Genomic DNA, 23274 nt, shown 5'->3' on the forward strand with positions numbered 1-23274 from the left:
AGAGGTTCATTTGCTACTGATTTTGTTACATTCCTTAACTGGCCTTAAGTTTCCAGTTTTTATAAAGCCTTCTGTTTGCTCGTATTTCTTGTAAGTATGCCTAGAGTTGAAGAGACAGACTAGACTGGAGGAACTGGGAGGAGACTGAGGTTTGTTAAAACCTCAAGTCCTAGTGTTTAAACTAGTGTATAAAACCGAGTGTCTTAGTGTTATTGCATGCCTGTCAAAGCCAGCACCATGTGATGGTTTTTGATGGTTTTTGATGGCACTTTTAGGCTCAAACCACAGACAGGGTGTGATTGACTCCTTCTTATGCCTCCCTCTCCCTTTTTTACAGCTTTTTTGAGGTATATTTGACATATAAGAAACTACACATTTTTAAAGTGTACAGTTTGATGAGTTTTGCATATATATACACCCGAATCAAATATCACTCCATTCAAAATAAGGAACGTACCTGTCACCCTCAAAAATTTGAGTACTTGCTTCCCTATCAGCTTAGACTCTCAGGTTTTGGTTAACCTCTGGCTGCTCCACGGCCCCTTTCCTGTACTACTATAAGGGTGAGATTATTCCTTTTTCCCCAATCCAAACTGCCATTCTCTAACCACTACTAATTTCAAGTAATTATTGCTTTGGTTAAAATCATTTGCTTAATTAAATCAGTAATTTATTAAATTTAAAATAATGTTATTTAAAATAATTTGTCAGAAGGTACAATGCTAGCATATTTTTTATTCATTTGAAAAACCCTAAATCCTAAGTGATAAATGTTCCTATAAGTTACTTTGCAATGAGATGTGGTCCTTCTGTCCTGCCTGAGCCGCCTTACCCTGGTCCAACTCCTGACAGTTTATACTCACCTGAGGAATTCTGAGAGATTCTAGGCACTGTAGATACTTCACCTCACAGCTGGTATACCCTCATGAATTGAATGTAATTCTACTTCTGTTTCCTTTTTTTTCACTCTGCACTTTTAGTCATTCTCTGTTTTGCTGTGTTTATTTTTCTAACCTTAGCTGCTCTATAAGGAGCTTAGGGCCTAACATGTTAGGGGGAGAAAACAAGGGTTTTTGGAGGTTTTTTTTACACTTAGATATCCATAGGTCTGACAAGTAACTTACCCCGAGACATTGACCTAAAAAATGGTCTCCATAAAGGCTTTTATGGTTGATCTCTGATAGCTTTGCAAGGAATTTTGAGTCTGATAGCCCCTTTATGATATTTAGGGAATGATTTAAGTACTGTCATTTTCTTTACCTGTAAAATAGGGATAATTGTAATTATTACACAAGGCTATAGTGTAAAATAAATGAGTTACTATAGGTAAGTTGCTTAGTACTTTTCTGCACATAAAATAAGCAGTCAATACATGTTAGTTTCTAACATTTGTTGGTATAGAGAGGTGTCTACTTTAGAGTGAGATGTGACCATCTTCACAAAACTTACTATTAATAATTTTATGCTGCTAATTGGTCATTTTGTCTTTTTTCTTTTCTAGAATCTTGAAGTGACTATTGTAGACATTGTGACTGTTTACTAGAAAAAATGTATAAAACTAGGCTACATATTTTAATTGCGTTTTAAATGTAGTTAACCAAGATACAGGAAAATTAGGCATCCAGTTTGTAATTTAACCTAGGAAGTATGTGCCTCCTTTGGGAGCTTGGTCTTACTTTCACTTCAGAGTGAAACCTAAGTAGTGACTATTTGTTGTGTTGTTTCCAAATACAGGCAGCTGCTAGAGAAGAAATCCTTGCTAATGGAGGGAGCCTGTCGCATCACCACGGAGGTATTCTTTTTGGGGGGCAGAATTTCTCCTGCACCTACTATTAAAAATAATTGGTTTGATGAAATGCTGGGGAGAACCATACCAGTACGTGATTTGAAGGCACTTGATATTTCTGGAGAGTTTTTATGTCTGTCATTGAGGTAGCCTAGGCTGTGGTAGTAACCAACAGAAGAACTACTAAACATTATCATCTTTCTTTTCGAGTATAAAACCTCTATTTCTTTCATTTAAATACTAAGTTAATTATTTGCCCTGCTTTAGATGTTAAAACAGAAGTGAGTCAATATTTTAATTTCTGCTTCACAGACCTTCCTTTTTTTTTTTTTTTTTTTTTTTTTTTTTTTTTGGTCATGCATGTAAATCAGTTTGACTTTCTGGTTGTTTTTATACTCCCTGGTTGTAAGTTTCTAACATGTTGGAAGTATCAGGTAATAAAACAAATATAGGTCAGATCATGTTATGATAAATCTTCTACAACTTTCATGCATTTTCAGGTTCTAGGCCTATTAGTCTTTATTTCTTGAAGACTCCAAGGTTGATGAAATGATATATTTTTAGAAGTTATTGGCTTGAACTTGAATGTATCTAGGTTTGATTGCATATTAATTTATTAAGAGATTCTGCCTCATTTAAGTAGAATCTTTTATTTCTCATATTTTTATTTTCTATGTGGTCAGAAATACAACTGCATAGAAACAAACTCTATAAACTACCTGGTTTCCTCCATTGCCTAGAAAAAGAAACCAAGTAAGCCTAAATACAAAACATATTTCATATGTGCTGGTAAAATGAAGATGCTTTCCCTGTGCCAGCTTGTCCTCTTCTAAACTGGTGAAAAAATATTGGTGGGCTCCAGGGCTCGGCACTGAGCCAGTCTTTTCTTCAGTGTTCACTCCCTCAGTGATTACCTCGGTCCCAGGATTTAAAACACCGAGTATATCCTGATGACTCTCAAATACCAGAAAGTATCACTGCTGTGACATTCTAGGTCAAATTACTATTTCTTCCCGCTGAGACTTCTGCAATAGCATCTGAACTGGTCTGTCTGCTTTCATTCACTCTTGCTCCCCTAAGGTCATTTCTATTACTGCCAGAGTAATCTTTTTATAAAACTCACTGTTTTCTCCTCACAAGGCAGAATAAAATCCAAACTCCTTATCAGGACTTTCAAGGATATACATGTGTCTATCCGTCCGCATCTCTTACTACTTATTTACTCTAGCAGCATTGGCCTTCTTGCAATTCCTTAGACATACCAACCCTCTTTCCTCTGTAATGCCTTTGCTGTTTGTTTGTTCCCTTTTTTTCTGATGTTCTTTCTCCTGTTTACCCCCCTACCCCCAGATATTTGCATGGCTCACTTTCCCCATCATTTAGTTCTCTGATAAAAATGTCACCTTCTTTGAGATGTCTTCCCTGTTCTCTTGTTTAGTTTCTGTGTTTCTCATTTGAATAAGTTCAATGAGGTTACTGACTTTATCCTATTTGTCACTGTGTTTCCCAGTCCCTAGAACAGTGACTGGCTCTTCTGTATAGTAAGTGCTCAATCAATATGTTTAATGACTGGATAAGTGCCCAGGTGTTCACAGGATTTGGGGCAGTTTTGCAAATTCTTAAGCAGCTCTGAGTCTTTTTCATATTGCAATGGCTGTAGTCTCATTACTAATTTAGCTTCAAACATTTAATAATCAGGCCTTGTTTGAACATAGGGTCATATTTAATTGTGGAAAGGCTCAGTTTATCACATAATATTTCTGAAAAAGTGTATTAGCAGAGCCAGTTATTCAGTAGGATACTAGGGGAAAATAATGTGCATTTCTCAAGTGCACAATAGTAGCCATTTTAGTGTCCCTCCACAGGTGCGTTATGTATGCAAGATCCCAGTCAGACCTTGTCTTAAAGCAAATAAAAGGTCAAGAGACTCATACACAAAGAGGAAGGAACATAGGCTTTGGAATCAAATCAAATTTGCAAGTCAAATCTGTATTTGACTCCTGGGTCTTATGCTTAACTAGCTGTGTGACCTTAAGGAAATAACTTCTCTGAGCTGGTGTTCTCTTCTGCAAAATAGGAATAATAGTACCTATCTTGTATATTATTATAAGAATTAAATGTGATAATGTATGTAGAGCATCTAGAGTATCTTGCATATTGTAGGTCCTAAAAAACAAACAAACAAACAACAACAACAAAGCAGTAGCTTAAAATAATAACAATAGACAACTCCAATTGGAATCTCTGGCTTGTATTCTTAACCATTGAAGAAAAGTTACCATTTATATGAAAAAGATTCATACATTCAAGGGATAGGGACAACAATTGTCTTAACATATTTTCAACTGTAACCTGCAGTTGGTCTCATTCTGTAGGAAGTTTTATTATAATATGTATGAAAAAGAAATAAACTTCCTTCACACTCTTAGCCACAAAATATACTATAGAAAAGTGTCTATTTTCATAAATGCCTTTCTGCTTAAAATTAATCATCTAATTTGTAAATGTCAAATACTCTGTGCTGTTCAGTATAGTTTGATAAAGCAGAAACCTTTCTATATATAAATTTGAAATGGAATGGGTTTAACTGTCCTTCTAAACTTAACTAATGATAGAGCTTTTGAGAGATCACTTCTTTTTATGTGAAGAAAAACTTTTCCTTAATTTGAATCCTGAACTTAAAACTCAAGTTAACCTCATAGTGTCATCTTTATTTACTGACCTTCAGGCAGTGTCATGACATTCTCAGTACCATTTTTGAGTTTGAGAGTAGAACGGCTGGGGGTTGGGAGACTGTTGATGCAATTTCTCTTAGAGGGTTTGGCCTGTAATTGTGATTAATAACAGTTGCTCTCACTATCTGGAAACAGACAGGCTGGTTTGTCTGCCTGCAATCATGCTGTGATAAATGGAGCTATTTTAACTCTGGTTTTGTGTATCAAAGAAAACAGATGTAGTCTGGAACTGGAGGCTATAGGAAATATAAAGCCTACTTAACTTAATCTTCATAGTGCTTGTTTTTGTAACTGACGAGCAGGTCAGTTTAAAGAGCCGAGTTTATATCAGCCACATATTTAATTTCAATTTATGACTTAAGTTTTTAAGTTGTTCATTGGCTAAAAGTATACCTAAGTCCTTGTCAGAAAGTAAAATTCTTTGATTGAATATAACCAGCCCTAGTTTAAATATTAGTGTCTTTATACTGACCAAAATTATTTTTTATTGTTCCGAGAATAATTGTAGGCTACCTTTCCAAGCTTTTTTTTTTCTTTCTTTTTGTGGTCTTAAGAGAAATCCAGTAGTATCAGAAACTTTAAAAGTAAAAAGAGACTACTCAAAAGAATAGCAAAATATTGGCTTTGAAGCCATTAGTTAAAACCTGTATTGTGAAGTAAAAGACATATATTGGAAAAGAAGAAATAAAATTATTGCTATTTATAGATGACATGATTGTCTATGTAGAAATCCCAAGGAATCTATAAAAACAAAATTAGCAAGGTTGCAGAATGTAAGAGCACACACAAAAATCAGTCACATTTCTATTATTAAGGCAAACATATAGAAACTGAAATTTAAAATACAATACCATTTCCAATTGCTCCAAAGAAAATGAAATAAGCATATATCTAACAAAATATACACATATTTAGGCATAAGTCTAACAAAATATATACAGGATATACAGGAGAAGTATAGAATGCTAATGAAAAAAAATTCAAGACCTAAATAAATGGAGGACTGTGTTCATGGATTGATAGAAAACTAGACATAGTGAAGATGGTCATTCTCTCCAGATTGATTTGTGTTTAATGCAATTCCTATCAAAATTTCAGCAAAAATTTTAGTAGGCATAGAAAAGATTCTAAAATTTATATGGTGAGACAAAGGAACGTGATAGCCAAAATATATATGAAAAAGAAAAAGGCTGAAGTCATAGGAATGTATCTACCTGATATTAACACGTTATATAGCTCCAGTAAACAGGACTGTGCTATTGGAGGAGAGAGACATCAGTCAATGGAACAGCATAGAAAACCCCCACAAATAAGTCCAACTGACTTTGACAACAATACAGAAACAATCCAATGGAGGAAGTATGTAGGGTTTTTTTTTTTGTTTTTGTATTTGTTTTTAACAAACAGTGCTGGAGTAAGCAGACATCCATAGGCTCAAAAAATCAAAAACAAAACAAAAACCCTTGACCTAAATCTCAAATCTTCTGTCAAAATTAGCTCAAAGTAGATAATGGACTTAAATGTAAAACATAAAATAATTAAACTTTTAGAAAAAAACAGGAAAAAATCTTCAGGGTTTAGAGCTAGGCTAAACAAAGAGTTCTTAGACTCGTCACCAAAAGTACAGTCCATGAAAGGAAAATTTGATAAATTGGATCTCATCAAAACTAAAGATGTTTGCTCTGTGAAGGACTCCATTAAGTGGATGAAAAGATAAACCGAAGAGTTGTAGAAAATATGTGCAGACCACATATCCAACAAAAGGCCTATATCTATAATATATAAAGAATTCTCAAAACTCAAGAGTAAGATGCAAAGCAGTCCAATTAGAAAGTGGGCAAAAGATAATGAAGAATCATTTCACTGAAGAGAATATGCAGATGGCACATAATCACTTGAAAAGAGGTTCAACATCATTAGCTATTAAGAAAATGCAAATTGAAACCACAAGGGAAATCACTACACACCTATCAGAAAGCTAAAATTAGAAAGTGACAGTATCAAATGCTGGTTGAGGATGTGAAGAAACTAGATTAGTAATACATTGCTGGTGGGAATGTAAAGTGGTACAGCCACTCTGTAGAGACTTTGGCAGTATTTTATAAACTCAAAGACGTAACTGCCGTTCAACCCAACAATTACACTCTTGTGTATAGCAGAGAATTGAATACCAAAGAATTGAAAACTTGTGTTCACACAAAAACCTGTGTATGAATATTCAGAGCAGCTTTACCTATAAAATCCCCAAACTGGAAGCAGCCCAGATGTCCTTCAACTAGTACATGGCTAAACAAACTATGATACATCCATGGACAACTCCTCAGCAATAAGAAGGAACCAACAATCAGTGCATGCAACGGCTTGGATGACTCTTCAGGGAATTGTGATGAGTAAAAGAAAGCCAATCCCAAAAAATTACATACAATGTGATTCATTTCTATGACATTTTTGAAATGATTTACAGAATTACAGAAATAGAGAAGACTTTAACGATTTCCTGGAGTCAGTTGTAGAGAAGAGGTGACTGCAAAACAGGCAACACAGGAACCCTTGTGGTGATGGGATGGTTCTATATCTTGATTATCAATGTTAACATCCTGGTTGTGATTTTGATCTTTTGATGCCTACCAGATGAGTATAGCCTTTCCAATATTGAATATCAGATTACCATAATAGAGCAGAAAGTTTGTTTTGTCCTTTAATTTTTTCCTTTGGTTTCTTCTTTGTGGCTGGCTTTTTCTCATAAAAGTTGATTATAATAGTTTTCCACTGAAGCAATGTTATAAATAGATTCCAAGACCAGACCGTGAAAGCCAATTTAACCCGTAATTTAGCTTAACACTTAACTATTAAAGTTATATCATAGGATAAACAGATTTGAGAACTGACAGAAAATCTGTTGTTAAAAATGTATTGATCCCTGCGCCTTTCCATGTATGCAGTTAACAGTTGTCCACGTGCTATACTTGTAGTCACCTCCAGCCTCAGGTGTATCACTGGAGTAGAATAAATGGCTTAGATACTAATACTTCTCTTTGGACCTCTCAAGAGAACTTTTCTTCCCAGCAGTTTTATGTCCAAGACTCTTTTCAATAAGATGAGAATGCCTGTACCACATTATTATATTGTTAGAGAATAACTTTTTATAGTTTCACGTGATTAGCAAACAGATAATGCTAATAGATATTTTCAGGTGTGAATCTATGAAAAGTGACTTTAGTTAAAATTTATTAATTTTTAATGTTGTTCTGTGGTACCTAATACAAAAGCCACTAGGCTACCTGTAGCTATTTAAATTAGTTAAAATTAATTAAAATTAAAAATGTATTTTCTCACTTGCACTAGCCTCATTTCAAGTGCTCATATCCTCATGTGGCTAGTGGCTGCTGAGTTGAATAGTGCAGATAAAGATCATTTCTGTCATCATAGAGATTTATATTGGGTAGTGCTGTGAAGCTTTATTTCATATATTTTTATTTTATTTATTTTGAGAGAGAGAGAGAGAGAGAAAGAGAGCAAGCAGAGAATGGGCAGAGAGAGAGGAGAAGAGAGAATCCAAGCAGGCTCTTTGTTGATAGCACAGAGCCCAACACGGCTTGATCTCACGAACCATGAGATCATGACCCAAGCCAAATTCAAGAATCAGACACTCAACTGACTGAGCCAACCAGGCTCCTGGGAGTTAACTTTTAAAATAAAGTAGCATTTGAAAAAATTAAAGTAGCATTTGTCATTAATGGTTGATGTTCTCAGATGTAACTCCTATCTACTCTACCACTTTCTCCAGAATTTCTCTCAGTTTGGTCAGTAGCCTCGATTTAGAGCAAGTTCACCTTGCAAATGGCAGTAAGCCATTTGCTGCTAATTTAGTTGGTTGTAACAGTGAAGTGATGGTATGTTGCCTTTATGCAAATTGTTTGGGCTTCTAAGAGATAGCTCTTTGGAAGCACATAGTCCAGGATTTCTTCATCTTAGCACTGTTGACATTATGGGCCAGGTAATTCTTTGTTGTGGAGACTATTCTATGCATTCTAAGATGTTTAACAGTATCTCTGGCTTCTTCTACCTATTAGATACTGGTACCATCATCCCAGTTACAAACAACCAAAATTGTCTCTAGACATTACTTAATGTCCTCTGGAGGACAAAATTGCTCCCATTGAGAACCACTGATACAACCCAAAGAGTCCTAGAGATTTGAAGGAAAGAGTTTTAGTTTCTGTGACATACCTTTTGTTTTAGCTACGGTAAAATAGCTCAGATTATATCCAAGAGATAATGTCAGAATATAGGGAATGCAAGGCAAATATAAGCAAAGGAAATTCAGGAAACCCACATTGCTTTTCCTAGATATTTCAATTTTTGCTCCTTATCTAATATGACTTATACATAACTATGGTTCAATAGTTTTTAGCTCAACTAACATTCATTGAATTCTTACTGTGCGGAATATACTGTTTTGAAATTGAAATACAAAAAATGAATAAAATGTGGCTCTAGTCTTCAGGGAGCATATGATATTGTCTATCTTTTTCTGTCCTCATCTGTCTCATATTATTTCACCTGTTTGCTTTTTATTTTACTCTGTTGTATAGGCATTAATTGCCACTGGGTTTAAATATCAAGTGTGTCAAGCCATCTTTGGGGGTATGTAGCAGAATTAGCACTTGATTGTGTTCTAAAGACAGATCTCTTATGATTGCCCAGGTAATTCAAACTTTTAATCTGTTTCATAATCTCTAAAGACCTATTCAAGGATCTGTAAGATCTTAGAGCTATTGTGTGAATTGCACAGATGAAATCATAGCATGAAGAAAATTGACATTTTAAATATTTAATAAGATAAAAATCCTATTAGGTTTTAATTGCCTTGTTAAAGTCTGTTGTATCCATGAATTTGTCATCTCAATATCAGACATTTCATTAGTAGAAAATAAGTCAAAGAACTTAGTAAAGAAATGGAAACATGACTTTAAGCATCCACAGAGCACTAAATTAAACCCTTAGGTAGGTATAGTCCCATCTCCTATGCCTTTAAAGCCTAGATGTTAGCATTCCTCAATTGGTGATCTGTTGGCTAACATTCAGCATGTACCTCTACCAGAACCAAACATACAAAAATGTGCTGTAGAGCACAAACACATGGACAACTACATCCTCTTTTCAGGTTGAAACCTCCCTCTGAAGAAGCATCATTGCTGTCCGATCACCTCAAAGAGTGGAAACTGGCCGTGCTCTCTGTTCTCATCAATATCTAACAAGTACCATGGAGCCAGAACCTCAACTGGCAAGAGGTTGTTGGGTGTCTTTCCAGCATGTATTCCTTACATAATCCACCAGTAGCTTGGTTGGATCAATTAAATCTTGAAACACAAAGTTAATGCTCAGATCACTCATACAAGCAGATAAGTCTAGATTGTCTTTTTAAAATCGGACCAATACAGGGACACCTATTGAGAGGGTGGTTCAGTTGATTAAGCATCTGACTTCGGTTCTAGTCATGATCTTGAGGTTTGTGGATTCGAGCTCTGCATCAGGCTTTGCTGACATCTCAGAGCCTGAAGCCTGCTTCGGATTCTGTGTCTTCCTCTCTCTCTACCCCTTTTGTCCCCCTCCCCAAAATAAATAAACATTAAAATTTTAAAAATAAAATAAAATCTGACCAATAAAATAATACTAAGGTGATATCCAGGATGCTCAAACTGGAACTTTTAAAATATAGTTGTTATAACTAATATTGGTTAGCTGCTTCTCACTTTGGCTAAATTCTGCTGCTGAGCTCCAGGTTTGGTAGTCAAAATGTATAATCTCTTTCACAATTTGTTTTTTAAGTAAGCATATAATCTTTTCAACCTTATAATTAAATTCGTAATTCAAAGGTTTTTAATTTATCTAGCTAAAAAGAACTCTGGCTAGCAGGCCCCAGGTTTATCCCTTTTAAAACAGGACTCTGATAGCTTCTGCTAAGTTTTCAGTCCCGTAGACCCCAAAGAGTAGTTCCAAATAATTTTTGGTGACTAGGTTGGCTACCATGTCCATATATCTCACACCCAACACTCTCATCGCTGCCCGTACATGTCTGTTCATTCATACTACAATGCATTCTTTCTTAGAGCTGTTAGCATCCAAAGGGGACTGTTGAACCTGTGATTTCAAAGACTATCCCTGAAGCATCCATTTCCTCTGTTCCAAAAGCAAATATTTTAAATGTACAAATGTACTGTCTATTGTGGAAGAACACAAAATATTTGTCCAATATGTATATATTGTTAGATATTAAATTGTAAAAAGGTGTATTCTACGTTTAATTTAATCAGATAAAGAATTTTTCCCCTTATTGGTTTTCTATAATGTTAAGTATTTGGTCTATATTTTTTGCATCTCTAAAATATATCTGAGACCCTTAAATACGTGGCTTAAGTACTTTGGGCATCATATATTTAGAATAATTGCGAATTGTGGAATACAAGATTCATATCTTAACTTTTTGTAGCTCTAGAGCTACAGTATAGTTGTACACACAAGTGTGTTACACATATCCAGATCAGTATAGTCAGCTAATGTCTAAATGCCTACAAATGCAAATATAGGTTGTACAAAAGGTATTATTATTGTTATTTAGCTCTAGAGTAAAATCTTCTACTTTGAAGTGGGATCTCTCTTTGAGATTAGGGTCTTTTGTATTTTGTTGTTGTTGTTGTTATGACGTATCGATTAATTAGAGATAGCCACCAAAGGTTCTTTAGCATTTTAAGAAGACTTTCTTTCTTTCTTTTCTTTTCTTTCTTTTTTTTTTTTTAATGTTTATCCACTTTGAGAGAGAGGGAGAAAGACCGTGTGTGCACAAGCGAGGAGGTACAGAGAGAAAGACAGAATTCCAGGCAGGCTATGCACCATTAGCGCAGAGCCCGACATGGGTCTCAAACTCATGAACCATGAAATTATGACCTGAGCTGAGATCAAGAGATTCTTAACCAACTGAGCCATCAGGCACCCCTATGAAGACTATTTCTAATAATCATCTTAAAGGTTTAAAAGGCTCATGGAGCATTTTTACTTAAATTGTGTTTTGTCTGTGCACCTCAGTATAGTTGATTTAAATTGTCAAACAAAACTAAAAAGATTCCTAGTTGCTTTAATTACATAGGCCATGATTTGTGACCTGAGTTATCACTGACAGAAGAAGCTCACAAACTCTGCCATCAAAGGGTTAAATTCTTTCATTAAATATGTTTATGACGGGCCACAGCCATCCTGCCTATACTGTCTTGTCTTTTTTTTTTTTACTTTCTAGTTCACTAATCAAATGTATGTTAGATTGATTATTGTAAAAGTATAAACCATAGAAAATTTGACAAGATAGATGTGTAAATTATCCTTCTGACAGAACTAATGATGCACTCCAAGCACCTTCTGTTTTCCAGCTCTTGGTGAGCAACTTCATTAAATATGCAGTGACTGTTGGGTGGCTTCTCAGATGATGGTTCAGTTCCTTGTGGAATTGCATTATTACTAGAGGTGTAAAACTAGGCAGACAAGCTAGCTGTTGGGCATCCTGCTGAGGTTCTAATGTGCTCCATCTTGTTGGAGCAGTTGTTTGCAGTCTTTTCAGGACAATTACATCCATAACCATAGGACACATTCAGTGAAACTGTATTACAGATAACAGTGGAGACTAGCATTGACTGCTCTTCACCCCTCTCTCTTTGAGCTACCTCATCGTGGGTAGCTTATAATAATGCCACTTCTGTCACTCACAGAGTACTTGCTTTTTTTTTTTTAATCCCTGAGAGCAAATCTGGAAATAACTGATTTGCAACTTTTTTGAGTGCTTAAAATCATAGGCTATTTGAGGTGAAATACTTCATAGACTCCAATCCCTTTGAAGATGAGAAAACCAAGGCCAAAGCGTTGTTAGTTGTCCTTTAGGGATACCAGGTAGAACATCTAGGTGGTAGAGATTGCATGAGTAAGAATTTGTTGTGTTTCTCTTCCAGTTTTAGAGCTCTTTTAAGCATATTTTCTTTTTGAATTTAAGATTTTTTTTCTACTGTACCTCATTTTTCTCCATCTTAACACAGCAAACTCTTATTTCTAGAAGCCAAGCAGAAGTAGCCTCCTTTCTAAGAATCTCATGCTATAATTTTAATGACAGTTCGATGGTTTCCTGGAGAACTGGACACAAAAGATGATTTGAGTTGAGCCTGAAATGGTATTTAACGTTCCAGATAGCAGGTGCTACACTGTATCACTGCAGCCTGATAAATGGGAGTGACAGGCAGAATACTTTAATGAAAGAAGGTTTCCCATTTCACTTGGCCAATTAAATCACTGTTGATGACTTTGGATCATTAATGAACATTTGTGGAAAATGACCACTTGAATTCAGTTATTACAATATGTTTGAAAAGTAGTAACCACAAAGAATCCTATCTGTAAATTAAAAAACTTACCCATTTTAGGGGCGCCTGGGTGGCTTAGTCGGTTAAGCGTCCGACTTTCGCTTAGGTCATGATCTCGCGGTTTGTGGGTTCGAGCCCCGCGTCGGGCTCTGTGCTGACTGCCAGCTCAGAGCCTGGAGCCTATTTCAGAGTCTGTGTCTCCCTCTCTCTCTGACCCTCCCCTGCTCACGCTGTCTCTCTCTCTCTCTCTCCTAGAAATAAATAAAAATATTAAAAAAAACTTACTCATTTTGCCACAGATAAATTAGCACATTGTTTTTCTTATTGCCGAAGTAGGTTAACATTTCAATTTTTTTTTTTAACAGATTAAGTACGTATCCTTTCTTACAAAAGTTCTACTTAGAAAAGTTTGTTTTTTCATTGGGTGTCTTTTAAATATAATTTATCCTACGGACCATTATATTATTCTCAATAAATTAGCAAGAGCTAGGAACAAAGAAGGAGAACATTATGTAACATATAAAAGTAGAAGATTAAGTTTAAAGTGGATTAGGTATTTGATTTATTTAGTGCTGAGGAAGAATCGCTAATTCTGAAAAAATAATAGGAAGAATTATTTGGGAACATGCAAATTTATTTAAAAGTAATATGAAAATAAAATGCAAATGAAAGTTTTATCACCAGATTTTTTTCTTAAACCCATTAAAGGTCCAGATTTTCTTAATTATTTTAAGTTTTAAAATATTTTGTGGATATATATCCTGCCATTTTTTCTGTAGTATACCCAGAAACTTCATCTGGATATGTTTTTCTTTAGTTAACTTCATTTTCTCTGAAACTTTGGCATGTTTTGGTAGTTCAGACAGGAGATGGGTTCTTTTGAAATGCATGTTTTTCACATCTTGTTATTTGTAAAACGGGGCCGCAATCTCAGACCAAGCTTCCTTCATCTCCATTTCATAGTTTACAGAGAAAGGAGACACTGTGGAGCACAGGCTTCCCCTGGGAATACATTGGGCTTAATGAGCTTGATAGTCTGGTGGGCTCAATAAATCAAATAAAGCAAAACATTTCTCATTTTTGAATAAAAGCATTTATCACACAGTGTTTGTTCATTCACGGTCACAAGATTGATTGGTTCCCAGCATCATAGTGTATATTGAAGCATTTTTGATTTTGTTTTTCCAGTGGGCAAGTTACGGAAGCAGTGGCTAAAGGAAAGTATCTCTGATGTCGGCTTTGGGATGCTGAAGTCTGTCAAGGAATATGTGGACCCCAGTAACATCTTTGGAAACAAAAACCTTTTATAAATCCATTACTGTTGTTACAAAAAAATTTTCACTTTTTTTTTTTTAAGTTTTCAACTATGGTTATACCAGTAATCAAATATATCATGGATTGTATTTCAGCAAAATCTGTTTGTTGTTTTAAAATAAGTTGTTTTATTCTGTTACTTGTTTTATTTCTACATTTTTGGATTGACAGATGGTATTCCTAAATCTCTCTCATTTGTAGGTGCATCAGTTTACAGCCAACTGGTTGTCATTTCAAATTTTAGTCAGGTGGCACAAGGCTGCTAGTTGTTATTTCAGAGGAAGATGCTGCCAGCTGTTTTGTATTGATGCTTCCCCTTGGAAACAAAGGCACATTTTGGTGTCATCCACTGCTTATCTAACCCTTCTTTTAAGGATGTTTCTGGGAAGCAGTTATCTAGGGAAGGATGCCATTGAGGAGTGATAACACATGTGTGTTTTTTAAGAGTGCGTTCTAGTGTGAGTAGGCCATTAAGAAGAATACTCATGAAAGAATATAGGCAACCTGTTTTTTAGGATGCCTTCAGTTCAGTGAGATGCTTGGCCTAAAATTTTTCTTTGAAATTAGTATACATTTATAAAACCTTAAATGAGCAAAAAGTTATTATTAGGGGACATGTTTTTGTTCTCCATGTTTCTGTTTCTACTGAGCTATGAGTTGAATGTGTATCACCTCTTGTTATATCCTAGTTCCTTCATAGTATGTTTTATAAGAAAGCGGACTCATCGCTCATTGTATGTGAAGAACAGGTTTACCATGAAATGAATGCCTTTATTCAACTTAAAATCCTAATGTTTCTGATTTCACATTCTTGTTGCTGAGATGCAAAAGAAACTGCAACAGGAGCAGAAGAAGGAAGACTCTTTACACTTAACATCTCCAGTTCAAAGAATTGTTTCGCTAACAAAACAGTTATCATTTTGTTGAATTTGAAAACCTCAAGAGTTTCAATGACAATTTTTTTTTAATTGACCCAAATAGCCTGATAAATTGTCACATGAAAGTAAAGTCTCAATTTAGTTTTTAATAGTGGTTTAATGCCTTTTTTGAATTACTGGTTTAACCTAAATTTTGAAAATATGTAATGTATTAATACACAAACCATAATCAAACGTTTGAAATATCTTATTAAGTAATAAGGAGAACATTAATCACATTTCACCAACATTTTTACATTCAAGCCTGGATGTTAAAAGAAGTGAAATGATTACTTTGAATCACTGTCTGTCAAGGTTCATGATTCACATTTTGGGATGGATTCTTTTCTTAATGCAATACCTAACTTTTGATAATTTTTTTAAATTAATATTTGATCAGATAATGTAAGTCAAGATGCAGATGATCCTTTAAAAGGACACACTGTCTATCTATGTAGCAACAGCTCCAAAGCATTTTTGGGCAGTTTGATACCTTTTATATCTGAAGTATACTTAACCAGAAAAGTGAAAATTTAAATTGACAAAATAGTATTTTTAAGACTTCAAAATGATAAACAATTTTTAATAAAATTGGCCTCAAACTACTAAACCTAAAATCTATAAGCAAATCACAATTAAATATTAGTTTAACAACAAAAATTAAATATTTGTTAGGAAGCTGCCTGTTTTCATTGGTGATTTATTTTTAATTATAAAATTTCCAGCAAATCTTAGCTTTAAAAGCCCTTGATATTTGAAATAGTTGGATGCTTGATGAGGAAACTAATTACACTTGCCTCTAGAATTATAAAAAAAAATTTCAGCTTTATAAAATGGATCTATTCATGAAACTAATTTCTCTAACTGGTGATCAAAATGTAAAATTTAATACAGTACTAATATCTCACTGAAGTGTATACATGTTTCTGAGTAATTTTTTAAATAAAATTTACAGATTCATAAGCAGATCCATTCCTTTGCAAGTGATTGTTATAACATTCTTTCCCAGGGAGTTCAGATTTCAACAACCTTAGAAATCTGTACTTGGTATTAGGAAGCTATAAATGTCACAGCTGAAAATTGTTGTGTTCACTGTTCTACATGAACCTTACGGAAATTAGTGATTTATGTCTTTGTTTTTCTTCTTCCATGTATGCAGGACTCCTCAGTCTTGATTTTATAGTGATGACTACATTCTGTTGTTGGAATCATTTCTACAGGGATCATTTTGAAACATATGAACACTCACCAGTGCTGTTTCACTCTGATTTAGTAAATCAGAAGCCTTTTCCCCACTTTCTCACACCTGCTTCTGAGAGGTACCTCAGCATATGCATAGTTTCTGTGGAGTACTGAGTTCTTGAATATGCACAGAAGCACGTAAACCTTGCCTCATATTTCTGAAATATCTGAAAATGGCTTCATAAAAGTTAAAGCCTGGAGAACATTGTTTATGTGAGGCTTTTAAACTCATTTTGAATAAGTTTGTTTAAAATTTTAAAAGCTCATATCCTGTCTAGTTTTAAGTACTGCATAAACATTGACTTGTCTTTCTTAAATTAGTCATATTTCTAATAATTTGTTGCTGTCACATTTCAGTTGAGGTTTTAGTGGGACTAGGAATTTGCTGCTGGTGAGAAGTGGCATTGAATACTAAAGACTCAGTATGAACAGGTTTTATTGACCCATAGAGAAACTATTGCCTTAATGTTTGGTGCAAAAGTACAGGCATAAGTGAATTTCATCTTATAGTGAGTACCTTGAACTTTTTTAGTTTAGTAAGAATTGTAGAAGCCACATGTTTATTGTGCCCGGCATTTTACCACAAAGAAAGAGGATTGAATTCTTTCCTCCTTGGAGGAATTGGGAATTTTCTTCCTAAATGCTTACATATCATACTATTACTTAAGAGTTATTTATGAAGCTGGAAGCCTTCTAGTGCACATAGTTGTGTTAACATATTTTGGAAAACAAAAGCGCAATAAAGGATGAGCTTCCATCAGTGTGTATACTATGTGTATACAGATGGTTGCAAGGAAACCTGTTTCAGAATATTCCCTTAGTAACTGCTAAGTCCTAGCTTGCATTTTTGAAAATGTCTTTCTGCATGTTGGCTCCAGAGATTTTTCTTTGTCATTTTCTTTCATAGCTACAACTTCTTAAACATAGCTGATCAAAGAAGCCCTGTAGTCTCAAGCTGAAGTGTATAACTTCAGGTATTCAAATGGGGCTGGGTTTGGTTGAACATCTATTCTATACAAATATAGTAACACAAATATTTATTATGGATTGATTCACAAACTGAATGTGCTGGTACATGAAGCAGCCAAAATGGAATGCTATGGAAAGTGTCTCTACATTTTAAGAAATACTGAAGACAGACATTAAGGACAGCTTTAATAGCTTTTCACTCACCACTTGATCTTTGGCAACTTTGATTTTAATTAAAGCTTAGCTCATGGTGGGAGAAAAGCTGAAAATAACAAGTGCCAGTTTCAGATTGAAGAATACAGGATCACAGCTTTACAAGTTATGGAAGCAAGGCTTTGTTCAATGTCAATATATTCATTGAATTCTTATTAATTTCAGTGTCCTGAAAAGGAAATGATGTATACATTGATGCCGAAATTCAGGAAATGTAAAAGATTTTTTTTTAACTATTGAATAGGATATCTGCTATGAAGGATGTAAGTGACTTGGCGTTCTGCTTCCTAAGCCACAGTGTTTGTCTTTAGCGTGGAATTTGTAAAAACCACTTGTACGTCAGCAGGTTATATTAACATATATTAATAAAATGCACCCGGGTCTAAGAGATTTTGTTTTCTTCAAAGGGAGTGGGAAGCTCTCTGTTCTGTTTGTTAATGGGTTTTTCTTTCAATTTTTGTTTTTCATCTTCATATTTCTACTGATTTGATGACAAAATTTATATAATTTTATTAATGAAGCATAATCAAGTCCCTTTAGAGTATATTGTTAGCTAGGTTTTATCACTCTAATTATTTTTTAAATCAATGTTCCATTTCCTGTAAACCTAAAGCATTCCGGTTGAACCTAGGAAGTTCCTCAGAGAATGAGCACCATGCTCTTCTGACCACAGTAATTCCTTAGCAAATGTCAGTGAGGACCACTGACAGATGGAACACTCAAGCCAAAGAACCATCACAGAATGAAGTAACTTTAGTTCGGTGAACATGAAAAGATTACTTCTTTTGTTTCCAAAGGAGATTGTCTTATACATTTTTTTCTCACAAGGAAGAAAATAATATATTAAGCATCATTAAGAACATTTTTTAGAGACTGAACTTCCAAATCTAGGGAGGAAAGAGGAAAGAGAAGGGAAGACAATGCTTTAGTGTGGATTTCTAAGCAGCATGTGTACCTGTTTTTCAGGCATCTTAGTGTTAGCAGTGTTTTTCATAAACAGCATTGAAAACATGTTGTTTAATCCTCCAAGTAATCTTGTTCACATATCCATAAAGGACATGAAATTCTTCTACTGGCATACAGTTTCTATAATTATTTTTTTTTGGGCTACTTAAAAAATATCCCCAAAAGTTCACAGTGCCTTGCTGGGATTTTTTTTTTTTTTTCCATGAAATAGCCATTATTTAAAATGAGTAGGAGAGGATAAGTGTTTAAAGACTGAGATTGTTTAGTAGTTCAGGGCTATTCCTCTTCAAGAATATGTCAGGAGTTAAATAGTTGTATGTAGAAACACTGCAGATCCTTTCCACAGTGGGTTTGGATCACCTATTCTAGGATATTTCACTGATTATATGGTGGACCTGTACTCTCATAGATGTGTTCAGTCAATGGGATTTATATGTACTTTTCATTCTTAGATTTTCATTCCTACTGTCCCAACTTTGTAGCCCTAAGATGTGGCTTAGTGGTCGCGGCATATGCACTCAGTCCCTGAGACACCCACTATATGCTTCTGGATGTTTGCTCACACAGTTCCTGAGGAGCAGAGCCTGTGGGGGGAGGGGACTTCTGTTCCTTATGTTGTGTGTCAGTCCTTTTTTCTGTGATGGTGCCTTCCGAAAAATGAGTATCTCTGTTCCTGGACCATGATAAATCTTATGAGAAATATGTGTAGATTATATTTCTTAATTTTTGTCCTTTTTTTGCTAATAAGCCTGTGGAATACTTTGGCTCTGATACAACTTGACTTGAATAATAGCTTATCCTGAGTCTTCCTCCAAGGCAGTACGTATTCCTGCCAGTACTGTAGTAATCTTTTGGGAACTACATGTGGGTAAGCTCTTGTATGTAAGCCATTATATTGCTGTAACTAATGCATACAAACAGTTCTTCTCTTTACATTTATGGTTTAAACGTTGATACGTAGTGGGAAGGAAAATTCCTGAGAGATTTCAACATAGTTTTGTCAGTTCAGACTGAGCCATGTTGTTTTCCACAAGGGCTCAACACGTAGTCTATATACTGTGCTTTTGGTGTATGTTTGGATTCTCCTTTTATTGCTTTTCCTAGACTGTACTGTTCTATAAGCAAATGCCCATGTGTGATTTTTAAGACGTACTGGGAAGAAATAAAACAATACCAAAACCACTCATTGTTACAGAAATTGTTGCTTATTTCATGTTAATTCCATGTAACATTTGTTGGCAGCATCATGCTGTACACACAGAGAATCTATAGAATATAGTCTGTGCCCATGAGTAGCCTCTCTGTTAGTGAAGGACATGTGCACAGATACTGGTTTTGTTCCTGCCTGTGGCTCTTACACTGGAGGGCAGGTTGTAGTTTTCTAGTCTCTAAAATGACTGAACTCTGTGTTGAACCTAGTCTTACTTGGTACATTGAAATAATCACTTGCCTTGCTTAGCTCTTATATTAATTAGTCAAAGAAATTTTCTTCTTGGCTCATACAAGCTTGGACTGAATAAACCTTAGAAATCATCTCATCTCATCTTATCTTTTCCCAAATGTAATTGTCTACTTTCTCCTGTCCCCCAGGCCACAGATAAACTGGTCTTCCTGAACATTTGTGGTGACCAAATGGGAATGTATTGCTTTTCTGGGAAGGCTTTTCCAACTTGAAATCTTTAGGTGTTAAGAGGTTTTTTTTGCTTATTGGGTTGAAATCTGTCTCTTCTATATATTGATAGAACTTTGTCTTCCATAGTCATAAAGAATTGTTCAATTGCTCTAATGAAAGGCAGCTCTTCTAGTGTTTAAAGACAGCTCATGTTCCCCCACATCTCCAACCTTTGCTCCTATGAGTTCTAGATCCTTCACCATCTCAATTGCTCTTTGTATGTGCCTCTTTGATGTTCTTAAAGTGAGGTGTCTAGGCCTGAATGTGCCAGTGTAGAACCAATGATTTTCTTTTTCTGTCACTAATAAACATATTTTTTTTTGGTGGACATTGCACTGGCACCTCACACTGAACTTGAATTTAACAAAACTTGTCTTTTCTGCATATGCCATTTTGGCCACATCTCCCTGAAGGCTGATTTTTTAATCAGCCCATTACCTGTATCTTTACTAAAATTTGTATCTTACTGTATTTAATTCCAGATTTTCAAAATTTTAGAATCTTGATTATTATCCAGAATATTTTTTGGACCCAGTTTTGGGTCAACAGTAGAAGTGAGACATGTTGTGTCCGGATTCCCTTACCAGTAATGGCAGACAGGTATAGCACACAAGGGCCTGCCCAATAATATCCATGAAAGAGCAGTCAGGGCTCAGGCAGCTGTTCTTTCATTTGACAGGCTGTTGTCTACCTTACAGTTTTACATTTTGTCCACAAATAAGCTTGTTTTTCTCAATGAATCAACTATTAAGATAACATTAAACATGCAGTTTCACTTAATGCTGTCAGCTGCCAGACTGAAATCTTTTGGTTAAACCTAGCTGGTCCAGCTTCTTGCCCTATCAGAAAAGCAAATGAGGTCTTACTGCCAATCACACTTACTTTTGCCTGTGTTTGGCCTTCAATAATACTCATAAACCCATTTTCTGATGTGATTTGTTGATTGGGCCTAGTGTTGGCTGATGGACAAGCTCTTAAATCCATTCTTAACCTAATTCTGTCATATCTTTGGTACCTCATTGTGTCCACGTTACAGCTGGGAAGGTACTTTTTAAAATCAAATTACGTCACGATAAAGCTGTAAAGTAAGAGGATGGAGTTCTAAAGTCTAAGAACACAATGGAAAGAGTTCGTTCTAAAATTTTTTGTGTACTCCAATTTTCTCTACCAACTACAAGTCACTTTCCCTATTTGGACCTGATTTCTTTTTTGTAATGAAAATTTCTAAGGTTCCTTCTAATTTTGTCTCAGTGACTCTGATTAAGTCTAGATATTTTTGCTGAATACTACCCTAGAATTGATTATTGCATTAATAACTTTTTTAACTCACTCTTTATTAGCTAGACACTGTGCTGAGCATTTAACCCTAGACAAGAGATAATAGTTATTCAAAACCACAATGAGATACCACCTCACACCAGTCAGAATGGCTAAAATTAACAACTCCGGCAACAACAGATGTTGGCGAGGATGTGGAGAAAGAGAGACCCTCTTGTACTGCTGGTGGGAATGCAAACTGGTACAACCACTCTGGAAAACAGTAAGGAGGTTCCTCAAAACATTAAAAATAGAACTACTCTCTGACCCAGCAATTGCACTACTAGGTATTATTTATGCAAAGGTACAGATAGGCTGTTTTGAAGGGGCACATGCACCACAATGTTTATTGTAATGCTATGGACAATAGCCAGAGTATGGAAAGAGGCCATATGTCCACTGACAGATGAATGGATAAAGAAGATGTGATATATACATACAATGGAGTATTATTCATCAGTCAAAAAGAATGAAAATCTTGCCGTTTGCAACTATGTGGATGGAACTAGGAGGTATTATGCTAAGCGAAATTAGTCAAAGACAAATATCATATGACTTCATTCATATGTGGAATTTAAGATACAAAACAGATGAACATAATATAAAAACAGGGAGAGGGACAAAACATAAGAGACTCCTAAATATACAGAATAAACAGAGTTGGGTGGGGGGATGGGCTAAATGGGCAAGGGGCATGGAGGAAGACACTTGGGATGAGCATTGGGTGTTACACGCAGGGGATGAATCACTAGATTCTACTTCTCAAATCATTATTGCACTGTATGGTAACTAGGATGTAATTTTTTTTTAATGTCTTTATTTTGAGAGACAGAGAGCGAGCAGGGGAGAGGCAGAGAGAGAGGGAGACACGGAATCTGAAGCAGGCTCCAGGCTCTGAGCTGTCAGCACAGAGCCCAACATGGGGCTCGAACCCACAGACTGAGTTCATGACTTGAGCCAAAGTCAGATGCTTAACTGACTGAGCCACCCAGGCACCCCTGGATGTAAATTTTTAAAAAGGGAAAAGAGAAGTAATTTTATTATAACAATCCTGTGAAGTGAGTAGTAGCGTCCTTTCTTTTTCTTTCTTTTTTTTTTTTTTTTTACTGGCGAAATCCTGAGGAATAGTGAGGTTGAGTAACATCAACTGTTAGTAGCTGGCAAGTGGTGTTGCTGGGATATGAAGCTAGGTCTGACTAAATCCAGTGCCTCTGCTGGCTACTTCCCTGTTCTAGACTGCTTCTAATGGGTATCTATAGTGTATACAGAATTTCTGCTTTTAAACCCTCTACAGAAGGGCGCAAGTAAGGAAATGGAATCTCTCCTAGCTCCCAAGTGGAAGCCACTGTCTTCATGACTACCATAGAAAAACCAGGACACATTTTGTCTCAGATGCTGTCTTGCTATGTAAGTGTTTAATCCAGAAGGTCCTTTATAGGTTTAATATGAAACTTTTAAGGCAAGTGCTGTATTTGATGGGCATAATAAATTTGCAATTTTATAACTTTATATAACTATCCCTTTGAGCTGCACTTAAAAATGTAAGAATACCTGTTTCTATAAGTTATGTATCTTCCCACAGAGAGGCAGGAAACTGAAAGAACGTTAAGATTAAAGAAATGTTTTCTTATAATCCAGAGTCAATCTTTGGAAAGTCACAGCACCTTAAAACTTCTCATTTAAGAATTAATGTTGCTGCTGAAAGATTTGAGCTACATTAGGGCACTCAAAAAGTTGCATG

At 35.4% G+C, this 23274-nt stretch overlaps 1 protein-coding gene across 1 annotated transcript in view; it reads left to right on the forward strand.

The window, feature by feature from the left end:
* AGPS (alkylglycerone phosphate synthase) overlaps positions 1-19726 on the forward strand; it is a 110328-nt gene extending 90602 nt beyond the window's left edge. The window contains exons 18-19 of the mRNA XM_077776313.1: positions 1735-1792; positions 14112-19726. Of these exons, the coding sequence (XP_077632439.1) occupies positions 1735-1792; positions 14112-14233 (180 nt within the window). The 3' untranslated portion in view covers positions 14234-19726. The remainder of the gene's footprint in view (positions 1-1734; positions 1793-14111) is intronic.
* Positions 19727-23274: the final 3548 nt, after the last annotated feature.

This window comes from Crocuta crocuta, unplaced genomic scaffold, assembly GCF_008692635.1.
Source record: "Crocuta crocuta isolate KB4526 unplaced genomic scaffold, BGI_CrCroc_1.0 scaffold17, whole genome shotgun sequence".
NCBI lineage: Eukaryota > Metazoa > Chordata > Mammalia > Carnivora > Hyaenidae > Crocuta > Crocuta crocuta.